The 13,969-nt window shown below is 35.5% G+C and overlaps 1 protein-coding gene across 6 annotated transcripts in view; it reads right to left on the bottom strand.

Moving 5' to 3' along the window:
• Nucleotides 1-13,969, bottom strand: part of LOC143252734 (integrin alpha-PS1-like) — a 156,252-nt gene that overhangs the window by 31,577 nt on the left and 110,706 nt on the right. For all 6 annotated transcript variants that reach the window (XM_076505325.1, XM_076505322.1, XM_076505323.1 and 3 more), the window contains 4 exons: nt 4,835-4,923; nt 3,613-3,754; nt 2,970-3,056; nt 1,010-1,089 (listed from right to left, as the gene is read on the bottom strand). In XM_076505325.1, the coding sequence (XP_076361440.1) occupies nt 1,010-1,089; nt 2,970-3,056; nt 3,613-3,754; nt 4,835-4,923 (398 nt within the window). The remainder of the gene's footprint in view (nt 1-1,009; nt 1,090-2,969; nt 3,057-3,612; nt 3,755-4,834; nt 4,924-13,969) is intronic.

The raw sequence follows: 13,969 nt of genomic DNA, 5'->3' as shown, positions 1-13,969 counted from the left end.
CTGCCAACTCTTGGGCTACTCTTTTACCAATGAATAGTGGGAGTGACTATCACATTAATGTCTCCTGAACTGAAAGAGTGAATATGTTTGATATGAAGGGGATTCTGATTAGAATTACTTGAACACTAATGAAAGAAATAAGTAGTCATGCTTTAAGTCTCAGTAGCCAACAAAACATGATCTACAAGGAGATCTTTTAATGAAGGTTATGGTTAAATATGGCAAGTAACAATACTTGAATACAATGTTGTCATGATCAAGTAACCAGTTTCACCCAATGTATTCTAGATAAAAAGTAGAAAAGATAAAACAAATTACTTTAATTTTAAAGACAATTCAAACCTGACAAATATGTTATGTGAAATATGATCTGAGGTTGTTTCTTTTAATGGTATTTAATAATGAACATTTGATGGTAATGGATGAATGAGACTTAATACATAAGATTTCCAAAACAGGATACAATTGAATGCTGATCTGAAAGACCTACAAACACAGTACCATCTCCATTACTACATTTGCTTTTGAAGTTTTAGCTTATATTCAAATTCATAACAAAAGATTTTAGAAAAAAGTTGCATCTAAAAGGTTTCATGTCCCACAAACAAGAATTTATTTAAATTCATCAGTTTGAAATCAATATATGATGGACTAAAGTCTATCACTAGAAAATGAAGTTTCAATAAAGGAACTTTGTGAAGAAAGTAAAATATTCCACAACAGACAGTTACAATGCCAAAAAACTATCTAAAAACTTTAGACAGCTACAGTTTCACAATATGCATAGAATTAACAATAATTGTAACCTAAAAGGCTTGTGGTCATAACAAAATTATATATTTATCGCTACAGAACTTTTAAATCACAAGTAATATAAGCAAAGAGAAAGATCTGAACATTGCAATAGAAATAAGATCTAAAATTCAACCACATATACATTTTATTGACTAATGATAAGCAACATTAGTAACAGTTCCATTCATTAAAATCAAGTAACTGGCTGACTTACGTGTTTACTTCAAAATCAAATTCCAAGCTGCTTTCGTAATCTTCAACTCTTCGAATATCAAATTTAATTTGAACTTCAACCTGAAAAATTAACAGTTTTTTCATTATTGCAATCTTAATTACACAACATTATTCAAATTTACATTTAAAACACAGCTGTACCTTATTTTATAAAATCTAGCAAATAGTTTATTTTATATATTTTTATGTAAAAGTTAAAAAGTTTTCTGAGCAACTAAGTTCAAAATTTATATTTAAATTCTCTCATTTATAAATACACATAAAATTCATTTAATGACCAGTTGAACTTCTTCAAGCATACATTGATTTAATACATAGTTGCAATCTCAAACACATTTTACCCAACTTTTCTAGGGAATTATAGTTCTACAGCCACATTTAAGTACATGCGAGTATGAAGCTATTATGTCTACAGTACTTCATAACAAATATCAATATGATTTATATCATTTTCAAATATATTTGAATAAAATTACACCTCTGCACTCGAGTAATGATTCTTTATTGTTCCAAGAAACTTTTATGACACTGAGTATTTAGAACATGAATTTCTTTATTTTACATTTAACATGCACACTAAACTTTTTCTTTTGCAATCTTTCTTGAAAACTCAAGTGTTAACAACTTGGATTCAAGATGCACTTGTGCCCTGTGTGTGTGTGTGTGTGTGTGTGTGTGTGTGTGTGTGTGTGTGTGCGCAGAGAGAGAGAGAGACTAAAAGTTATATTACATTGTTAAACAAAATATTTTTTTTTGTTTTAAAATATTTCTTTATAATTTTAGTATTCAAAGCAAATCTTTACAAGTAAACAAGTACATCAAGGCTTCTTAAATGATAATCTCCACAAGGATACCACTCTCCCACTGCAGACAAAATTAGTCCTGACAATTTGCCCATTTACACCATTAAAAACATATTTCCCCAGGCCAGTCACTCACCTATTCCATATTAGGAGCACTGAAATCAGTCCAGAAGCCATTGTTTGTTTTCCAAATTAGGGCCACCTGCCTTTTTTTTTTTTTTTTTTTTACAATAAGCATTAAGAGGTGTGATCATTGTTGATTGTAACTGTGCCCACTGCAAAAAGTGCCTAGTCCATTCTGTGTTATGAAACATGGATAACAGCATGTTACTTACAAACTTGGTGAAAAGTGCCAGTGTGCTTGACACTAGTGCTTAGACCAATTCCACTGGGTGTGAAATCGAGACCAATACAGTATGGAATTGTTCTGTAAAATTTTTCATCAGTTCATCCTCAATCAACAACATGAAGACCACAATGTCCCTTTGGTTCAACTGCTACAGCTTGCTAAGAAAAACATCTTCCCAATGTCATAATCAACCTCAAAAAATACATTAACCATGACAATAAACAATTTTCCCACTAAAAAAAAAAGAGTTCTGTGACAACTAGTAACAAAATCTTCTCAGCAACCTGAATAGTGACTGTAACTGAAGGCAGTGACCTTGAAGATGACAGCAGTAACCACTTTACAGAACAGACACAGAAGAGTGCACAATCCAATCAATGCTACAAATACTGAAGTATATTACAGACATGAAGAAGTTTGCACTAAAAACTCATCACCCATGAAAATAATGGACAATCTAAATTAGAAGGTATTGTTAAAAAATAATATTCAAAAATCACCAACGTTTTTGTGTAACACACACACACGTTCTGTGTACTATTTGAATGATAAAAATAAAGATAATAAAATAGAAAATATTCATGAAATGAATAATTATTAATAGGTAGGATGTACAGTATGCAAAGAAATATCACACATAACATTACAATTCAATATTCAAACCTTTTACAGTTAATTGATGAACTAGTCGATCCCTATTAAGATCACTTATTTTCAGACCAAAAGTGGTCTTAAGAGGGAGTCTGTTGTATTAAATAAATATTCACTGATATATGAAAGGAACTTACTTCTGGTAAGATAAATGGGTTGCCCAAAATGCATTTCAGTAACGTCTCTGTAATTGGGTTGCATTCAATATTCAATTCATTTGCTATCTACAAAAATCAGATGTTCAGTGTGAATTAATAATGTAAAAAATATGGTGTATTCGCATATTAATAGACCACATCAATTTAAATTATCACATTTCAATCATGACAATAAAGCACTGTACAACTACTTTCAAATAAAATTTGCTAAATTCAAAATGTATTACTTCTAAACCACTTGTGCCTATAAACATGAAAAATTTACATTTTATATCTATTATAACATCTACATAAAAAATATTCACTCAGTCCTTTCCAAAAATATCACGTCAAAAAGTATAAAATAATTCTAAAATTAAAGCAATTTAACAAACCTTGTTATTTGTTTGACAGAACAATGGGTCTCATACATCAGTTTGTGAGGTTTACTTTTCCCAAACAACCAGCTTTTTTTTCAGCTTTTTAATTTCAGATTTAAGTAGTTTTTAAATAAAACACAAGCAAATACTTCAATAACACTAAAAGTTCTAATTAATTTTTATCTCCTTTTACAAAGTCACATGAGATTGAAGTTTCAAAACTACACACAACAAATATACAAACAAATTATACTACTACTGACCGTAATATGATTCACATAGCTTATGCTACTTGGATGATTAATAAAAAAAGCTGCATCATAAGCTGGTTCTCCTCTGTTCTTAGCTTTTACAGAGATGTTTAGAAGCTGTTCTCCCAAGTATAGCTTATCATGGTATCTAGCACTATGAATAAAGTATTAAAAAACAAATTATCAGTTTAGTTTAAAGTTACACCTCAAATTAGGTCATCTACTGTATGGATTGTCCTTTTAAAATTCGATAAATGACAACATACTAAGAACGGAATTTTGAAATGAAAATAATTGTTAAATTACATTATCAAATGTTTTATTTTTTGGTACACATTACATTATAATAAAAGTAATGTCAGAATCATAATTACTGTACAAAATTGTAAAAAAGTAGTCTCCTTTAATGGTAAACATGTTAATAGAAATGGAAACACAACTGAATTCAAGAAATTTCCATTATTCACATTTGAATTTAAATGAAACAAATTTAACTGGCAGGATGTTTTTATATGCTAACTAAAATTAAAGTCATCATACAAGTTAATTATAAAATAAACTATACATAGTATACACAACAGATAAAAATTTTAAAATTGAGGAGGCAATGGGTAATTGAAAAGTACAAGATGCAGGAGACATTGAGTGCTGAAAATTACAAGATGGAGAAACTATTAAGTAGCTTAAAATTATAAAATATAGGAGACACTAGACAACTTAAAATTACATGAAGGAAATTGAGCAATTGAAAATTATGAGTTTCAGAAGAAAATGGACAACAGAAGTAGAATAAAGAGGAAACTTACAAGATTAAAGAAACATAAGCAAATGAATTACAAGATGAAGACAACATTGGATAATTTAAAAACTATAAAATGAAAATGACAAATATTGCAACTGATCCGAAGATTTATTTATTTATTCAGAATTACACAACTCTAAATTTAATTATTTCTAAACATTATATTGAAGAATTTTAGTTCTTAAACTTTTACTGAAAATCAAAGTTCCAAAACAACAGTAAAAGTGCACAAATGTTTTTCTAACATGCTGTGAATAAAAGAAGTGCTTTCAAAATTACTTTCTTATTTTCACTTGCCCTTAAAAACTATTTACAGCAATTTTAATAATAATAATAATAATAATAATGGTACTATAATATATATACAAAGAAATCACTCTTTATTTATAAAGAAATGCTAATAATTATATTCTTAGTGGGAAAAATACTTACCCTGGTGGCCTTGGTAGTTCAAACTTAGTTGTAAGATTAAGTTTACTCTGACAGATTTCATCTGCTCCACAATCCTTTAAAAAGGTAGCCTAACACAAAAAATAAGTTGTTCAACAGAAACAACTTCCAGTGTCAGTAGTAATCTTGTACTTTTATTGAAACTAATAATTTTCAGATTAACATCAGTATTATGTATATTTATTCAACAAATTCTACAAATAATTTTTACTCACCCAAACATACTCTATGTAATCATTGAAATACCCAAAATTATGCTTAAAGAATTTTTATACAAATAAAACTATATTATAGAGAAAATACACTACATGGCCAAAAGTATGTAGTCACCCGACCATCACACCCATGTGCTTGTTGGACATCTCATGCCAAAACCGTGGGCATTAATATGGAGTTGGTCATCCCTTTGCTGCTATAACAGTCTCCACTCTTCTGGGAAGGCTTTTCACTAAATTTTTAAACATGGCTGCAGGGATTTGCACTACATGGCCAAAAGTATGTAGTCACCCGACCATCACACCCATGTGCTTGATGGACATCTCATTCCAAAACCGTGGGCATTAATATGGAGGTGGTCATCCCTTTGCTGCTATAACAGTCTCCACGCTTCTGAGAAGGATTTTCACTAGATTTTGGAACATGGCTGCAGGGATTTGCTCCTATTCAGCCACAAGAGCATTAGTGAGATTAGGCACTGATGTTGGGTGAGAAGGCCTGACTTGCAGTCAAAGTTCCAATTCATCCCAAATGTGTTTGAGGGGGTTGAAGTCAGGGCTCTGTGCAGGCCAGTAAAGTTCTTTCACACCAACCTCAGGAAACCATGTCTTTACACACCTCACTTTGTGCATGGGAGCATGACCATGCTGAAACAAAAGGGCCTTCCCCAAACTGTTGCCACAAAGTTGGAAGTGCACAATTCTCTAGAATGTCATTGTATGCTGTAAAATTAAAGACTTCCTTTCACTGGAAATCAAGAGCCTAGCCCAAACCATGGAAACCAGCCCCAGACTATTATTCCTCCACCACAAAACTTCATAGTTGGCTTTGTTTGTTTGTTTTGGAATTTCGCACAAAGCTACTCGAGGGCTATCTGTGCTAGCCGTCCCTAATTTAGCAGTGTAAGACTAGAGGGAAGGCAGCTAGTCATCACCACCCACCGCCAACTCTTGGGCTACTCTTTTACCAACGAATAGTGGGATTGACCGCCACATTATACACCCCCACGGCTGGGAGGGCGAGCATGTTTAGCTCGACACGGGCGCAAACCCGCGACCCTCGGATTACGAGTCGCACGCCTTACGCGCTTGGCCATGCCGGGCCTCATAGTTGGCATTATGCATTCAGGCAAGTAGCATTCTCCTGGCATCCACCAAACCCAGATTCATACATCAGATTGCCAGATAGTGAAAAGTGATTAATCATTCCAGACAACACATTTCAACTGCTCCAGAGTCCAATACCAGTGAGCTTTACACCACTTCAGCCAATGCTTGGCACTGCACATGGTGATCTTAGGCTTGTGTGCAGCTGCTCAGCCATGGACACCCATTTCGTGAAGCTTCTGATGAACACTTCTTGTGCTGATGTTGCTTCCAGAAGCAGTTTGGAACTCTGTAGCGAGTGTTGCAACTGTGGACAAACAATTTTTACGTGCCACACACTTCAGCACTCGGCAGTTCTGTTCTGTGAGCTTGTGTGGCCTACTGCTTCCTGGCTGAAATGTTGTTGCTCCTAGAAATTCCACTTCATAATAACAGCACTTACAGTTGATCGGAGCACTACTAGCATGGCAGAAATTTGTTGAACTGACTTTTTGGAAAGGTAGCATCCTATGACAGTGACATGTTGAAAGTCACCAAGCTCTTCAATATGACCCATTCTACTGCCAATGTTTGTCTATGGAAATTGCATGGTTGTATGCTTGATTTTGAGCACCTGTGAGCAATGGATGTGACTGAAATAGCTGAACCCACAAATTAGAACTGGTGTCCCCACATACTTTTGGCCATGAAGTGTATGTAAAGTTTTATATATCTCATTATAACTTTTTCCCATTTTGAATATTATCACTTTCTTAGTAGGATCAAGTAATTTTCTACAAGAATACTCAAAAGTGAAAATGCTGAAACAGCATTTCAATGAATATTTTCTAAATAATTCTCTAATGACCTAAAATACTTGCACTCCTAAGCATAGATATGTAGTATATTTAGGTGAAATAAGATATTTATATTGAAGTAATTCTACGATTTCCACTTTGTGTCTGATTTCTTTTTTCACAAATTCAAACAAACATACAAAATCACAGAAATCTTTATTTAGAGTCACAAACAGTCAAAATAATGTGTACACAAGGTGGAGGAGCATGTCCGTTTTTTTTTTTGTTTTTTTAACAGTCACTTCTCTAAGCTTGCCTGACGACTAAAATGAAGTTGATTAAAAATCAGTTAACATTATATGTTTGAAGAGGATTATTATTTATAAAAAGAAGTTGAACCTTGGTTACCAAAATGAAAGCTTGAGCTCTAAACAGAGAGAGAGATAGCTGTTACATATGAAATTGTACAATAGATGCAATGGCACAGTAAACAAATGAAAGGCCAAGTTCCTATTTTTAAATAACCTCTAATGGATAACAATGAACAAATTTACACACACTTTACAACATACTAATGTACAAATAAAATTTCTATATGAAAACCCTTATCTCATCTAATTGACTATATTTGTATCACTGGGTGTTGAAACTCTGCTAGGATAATCTTCCATGATTTAAAGTATTAAATTATTTCTCATCAGAAATCTCTGCAAGCACACTGAATCCCCTACCTCAGATTTTGATCCAACATTTGAAAAAGTAAAAATGTCAAAACTGGTTTACATACTTTGGAAAATACATTAATAAATATTCTTGAATGAGTTTGTCTAAGAATATTCTTGTTCCAATCCAACCACCATAAAGGCTATACAATTTTCCTGAAAATATGCATCACATTCAAAAAATAGTCCAAAGAAATACTTCACTGAAAAGCTAAACTGAGGATAGATTATTCCCAAAGGCTTATCAAAGTAACAATAAAATAAGATATACAAGATGATTAAACTAGAGCGTGCAATTTTAGAACATCAATACAGGAGTTGTAATAGGAGAAAACAAGAACCTATGAGGTTTCCAAATGCACTAAAATCTGAGCTGATGGAAAATCTCAGGGATTGTTACCTAGTAATCAGTTCTTACACACTGTAGTTGTGGGTCTGAAATCTTCTGAGCATTTAAACAAAAAATTTTGAGATGGTTCCATAACAATATAACTACTTATGTAAAAATAGAAATATAACCTTAGAAAATAAAGAAATAACTGAGCAGGGGTGACCACTAAAATTTAAATATATGTAATACAGCTAATCAAAACATCATAGGATCATGTCAAATTATATAATACTATATTCTCAGTAAGTCTATACCAGTTATGTCATTGTTGGTAATCCCAATGAAACATAAAGGTGATTATAAATCTCAAAATATCACCTGATCTACTACTGTAGAACAAAGTTGTCTACATTATCATAATTTTTTCATCTGATCTACTACTACTGGATGACAGATGTCTAAATTATTATACAAGCTGCATTACATCCACACATCATATCGACAAACAAAAAGACAAAAAAGAAAAGGCAAATAGAACAAAATCAGCTTAACATTCTTGACCATGAGTTATGTGAAAACCACACACACACAGAGAATATTTGACAAACTTAGAATAATACTAAATTAAAATAAGAAAGTGGAAACGTGTGGTATGTTCATATACCATACTTTTAGAAAACAACAGTTTGATGTGCTGAATAAATGTTATAAATACCATTTATTATAAAAGTACCCTTTGGAAAAAAAATTAACTTTTAACATAAGTCAGAATAAAGAATTACAGGGAGTAGATAAAAAAGTAGTCACCTTTGAAAATGTTACATCTTTTATTAAATAACAAAAAAATATGTAAACTATGTTTTTAGAACACACCCAACGAGTTCTGTTCAAACATCCCAAATCCTAATTTCAACACTGGATTGTATAAATACTTGAACTTTTTAGGATTTTAGTTACATTTTTTCATAAGTGTTGTGCAGTTGCTGTAGTTTCTTATATCATCTTATTCCAGTTAGCTTACAAAATGAGCAAAAAATGATAAAAAACCTAAAAAAAATAGTTTTGTTTCACGTCTTCCATGTGTGAAATTTGAAAAGGCTTAGCAATTTACAGCAAGCAGAAAATGAGTACACAAGTCATCATAACTAGAATATATAATTTTTTGCCATGCCTACTTAATTATTTAGTGTTCTATGTTTCAGGTAAAATAAGTTAAAGAACCTATTTCTAAATAGAAATAATATGTACGTACGCATGTATGTATAACTGAATTGTCATTGCATTTTATCAAATACTATTCCAATAAAGCACAGCCAAGACAGGTCATTTTGCAAAGAATACGAGTTGGTTGGTTGATTTAGTGTTTTATGGCACAAAGCAGCTTGGCTATCTGCACCAAATATCTGGTAAAAAGGTAAAAATAAAGTAAATGTAGTAAAATTCATAAAAGGAAACAAAGGTAAAACAAAACAGCAAGTAAAACATAAATGGCATAAAACCAATGCTGACATCCAGTCTACAATGTGAAGAGAGAAACTACAGAAAGAGAAGTTAGAAAGGACTTTCTGTAGCATAATGGTAATTATCATAACCTGCCAGGAAGGCTAACAGGTAAGTACAAGAACCACCGTCAGTCACTTAAAGTTGGCCTTTCCAGTCCTGGTTCCGAGTTATTTGACGTTATGGCCATTTTCAAAAAGGAAAGTAATAAAAGTGTTAAAAGACATGTAGCAAAATTGTAATAATAACTCACCAGGACGACTAATGGGTAGTTCAAACAGCAGCATTAGTCACCTGAAGTTGGCCTTTCCGGTCCTGGTGTCGAGTTATATAATGTTACGGCCATTTTCTAATTTCAAATCGAATTAGAGAAATTGTGACTCTTAAAATGGAACCACAATAAAAAAGATTAAAAGAAGAAATATAAAACACTTAAATTACATCAAAAAGATTAATGGCTGTTAAAAAACTAAAAACTTTATCAAGGTGGACAGTGTCACCATCACCATAACACTGTCTAATGTTATGGACAAACCTTGGGACAGAACATGTTTAAAATAGTGCCGTCGTTTGAGAGTCGTAACGATGGCAAGAAAGTAAAATGTGGCTTACACTGATTTGAGTGTTACACAAACTACACACTGGTGCAACAGTTCCAGATAAAAGAAAATGATGAGTTAAAAAACTGTGACCAACGTGTAGTCCAGTTAGAACAACTTCCGAACCTTACGGAAGCTAGATGGCCAAAGTCCAATATACGGTTTTATTTGGAAAAGCTTGTTGTCACGTTGCTCACTCCAAGTTCACTGCCAGCTGGAACAGACCCGAGTCTTGAATACAGGACCATAGTCCATGTATGGAATAGGCACAGTGGTGACATTGTCAGAGAAGATAGATTTAGCTGCCGTGTCTGCATGCTCGTTCCCACGAATACCAACATGGCCTGGTATCCAGAAAAACTGGATAGAAGTAGATGTCAATGAGAAATGGACCAATTGGTGTTGAATATCAGGTAAAACAGGATGTGAATCTGCGTGAAGCAATTCCAGGGCCAGTAGAGAACTAAGTGAGTCAGTATAAATGGTGCAGTTGGAGTACTGCTCAGCTGCAATATGATCCAGGGCAAGAGAAATGGCGTACAGTTCAGCAGTAAACACAGAAGCTGTAGAGGGAATTCTGCATGCAACCACCGAACCACAACAGAGACCAGAGTCACCTGATTTGGAACCATCCGTATAAATTGGAATGAAAAGATTGTTTGAAAGATGTTCAGTAAATAAAAGATGGTACTTCCAATCGGGAGTATCTGCTTTTCTCAGATGACTTAAAGGTCACATTTGGGACTGTAATAAGCCATGGTGGGATGGGCTGACCAGTGGATTCTGCAATGTGATCCAAGGACAGACCCAATTCATCCAATTGCATCTGGATGCAAAGGCCAAAAGGAGCATTGGCAGATCGTTTGTTCTGAAAAAGTATGGCCCACCGATGAAGGAAAACACAACCCCAGGTGGTATGCTTTAGTAAGGAACGAAGTTTCGAAGAATATAGTAAAGACAGTTGCAAATGGCAAAGGTGCAAAGAAGGTTCATGAGATTCTTCATATATGCTTTGAACTGGGGATGTTGAAAAGTCCCAGTGCAGAGTCGAAATCCTTGATGATGATGAACGGGGTCCTGCATCTTTAAGGCTAAAGGTCTGGCAGAGCTATAGACCATTGATCCATAAAGTTTCGATTAAATAAGAGCATGATATATCTTTAACGTGGAATATCAATCCACTCCCCCAACTGGTGATAGAGAGGATACGGAGGATGTTCTGTGCTCTTGTGCATTTGACCCGTAGCTGCTTTAAGTGTATTCACTTACCCTCAAAGATAAGACTCAAGAACTTGGTCTCAGGGACCACAGGCAGCGAAATTTCATAAATACGAAGTTCAGGATCAGGGTGAATACCTCGTTGATGGCAAAAAATGCATATAAACAGTTTTAGAGAGAGAAATTAAAGCCATTAGCCGTGGTCCACTTCAGTACACGATCGAGGGCAGTTTGTAGTTTCCACTCAATGTATCTCATGTTCGACGACTGACACGACACGTGAAAGTGGTCGACAGAGCCCGTTTGCAACAGTGAAAGAACGTTGTTCAGTGATGGCATTAATCTTTATACTGAAAAGTGTGACACTCAAAACACAGCCCTGAGGGACCCCAAGTTCCTGCAGAAAATAACAGGAAAGTGTCAAACCCACATGAACTTGAAATCTCCTGTCCGTTAAAATTTTTTAATAAACACGGGTAAATGGCCATGTAACCCATATATCTGGAGGTCTCGCAAAATGCCATACCTCCTTGTTGTGTCATAAGCCTTCTCAATGTCAAAGAATATTGACACAAGATGTTGTCATTTGAGAAAGGCTTCTCTGATTGACGTTAAGTCGAATTAGATGGTCCGTGGTGGAGTGCTGTCGTCAGAACCCACCCTGGGTGGGCGAAAGGAGGTTGTTTGATTCGAGGAACCAAAGAAGACGAGCATTAACCATCCTCTCTAAGGTCTTACAGAGACAGCTCGTCAAAGCAATTGGACGGTAGTTTAAAGGAATCTTGGAATCTTTACCAAGCTAAGAGAAAGGTAAGATAATAGCCTGGTGGCAGGCATTAGGAAGAATATTCTCCTGCCAGATCTGGTTAAAAACAATTAAGAGATAATATCAAGGGAAGCAGAAGATAGATGGTGCAGCATGTCATAGTGTACATCATCTGGTCCAACAGATGTACTGCCAGACCAATAAAGGGCCATTTTCAGTTCCACCAGCATAAAGGGACGATTATAGTCAAAGAGACAGTCAGTTTAAAAGGAAAGAGATGAATGCTCCATTCGAGTCTTGATGGTCAATAAGGTAAAAGAACAAGCATACGTGCTAGATACCTGGCAAAATATTTCACCTAGAGTATCGGAGATGCTCCAGACATCAGCTACCTCTTGGCCATCAGAGATTAAGATCGAGAGGGGGACAGAATTATAATGTCCACTGACCTTTCGAACCCTGTCCCACATGACCTTGGAACTGGTGGTAGAAGATATGCTAGTTGTGAACTTAATCCAAGATTCCTTCTGGCTTTGACATCTTACCCACTTAGCATGTGCACAGGCCCACTGGAAAGTGATGCGGTTTGAAAGTGAGGGATATCTACGGAAAGTATCCCAGACCCGTTTTTGAGCCTTCCGTGTCATGTAGCAGGCAGGATTCCACCACGGACGAGGATATAGTGAAAAACGTGTCGAGGTTTTAGGAATACATTAAGTAGCTGCTTGTATAATACAGTCAGTTACTGCTGCCACACAGTCTTCTATTGATGGCTGACAGACGATGGCAGGATCAAGTTCTGCGATAGCAATGGAAGTGGACCAGTCTACCTGACTCAGCTTCCACTGGAGCACGCGGGTAGGGTGGCATCGACCACGGCCAGTCTCAGAAATGTTTCTTGTAAGGAAAGACTACACGATTGTATCAAGGTGGCTATTTTTAATGACGCGTAGGCAAAATGGTTGGAGAACCATTCTGTTTACGACCACGTCTTTTTTCTTTACTGTCCTTATTCGGGGAGGTCTGTCGACCTCCATGGATCCTGCCCTGGGTCGATTGGGTAGGTCTTTGTTGTTGGAAGAGGATTTCAGTGACCGAGGACGCGAACGAATGATTGTTTTGCATCTTGGGGGGAAAAGATGTATCTGAAGAAATGCCTGTACCTGGAACCAAAGGATGTTGATCTTGGAGTTTGTTGGAATGTATTGATGGAACAGAGATGGGTGTAGAGGTTGATTCATCAACTTTTTTTAACCATGAAGGTCAAAAGGCTTTTCATTTGTTTTGAGAATGATTCTCTTGGAGGGACAGAGAGATCTGTCTGCACTCCCACTGTAGTTGTGGAACGAAGTGCAGCAGCATATGTCCGAGATGAAGTGGTAGACAGCAATTTCCGAGCCTCAGGATAAGTAATGTTATGAGTCGTTTTCAAATGCTGTACTTCTTTTTCCTCCAACCATTTAGGGCAAGAACGAAAGTAGGAAGGGTGTGAACCATTGCAGTTGACACAATGTGGGTCCGTTTCACACTCATAGGGATCGTGGTCCTTGCCTCCACAACGAGCACATGTCAGGGAACCACGACAAGATGTCTTTGAGTGGTCGAATCTCTGACATTGGAAACATCGAAGAGGGTTTGGTATGTATGGCCGAACCCTGCAATTTAGATAACCTGCCTTGATGGTGGCAGGTGCACGCGATGATGTAAATGTCAAAACAAGGACATTTCTCGGCAGTGTAACTGCATCTTTGCGAGTGGAGATGCGCCTCACTGCAGAAACTCCTTGAGTGGAGAGACCAGCGAGAATCTCTGACTCGGGGATGTTCTTCAAATCCCTCTCAACAATAACTTCTCGTGATGAATTCAAGGTAGCATGAGAGGTA

The sequence above is a fragment of the Tachypleus tridentatus genome, chromosome 6 (assembly GCF_004210375.1).
Source record: "Tachypleus tridentatus isolate NWPU-2018 chromosome 6, ASM421037v1, whole genome shotgun sequence".
In the NCBI taxonomy this organism is placed as follows: Eukaryota; Metazoa; Arthropoda; class Merostomata; order Xiphosura; family Limulidae; genus Tachypleus; species Tachypleus tridentatus.
Note: the sequence above shows the minus strand (reverse complement) of the source record. Positions and strands in the feature narration are given on the sequence as shown.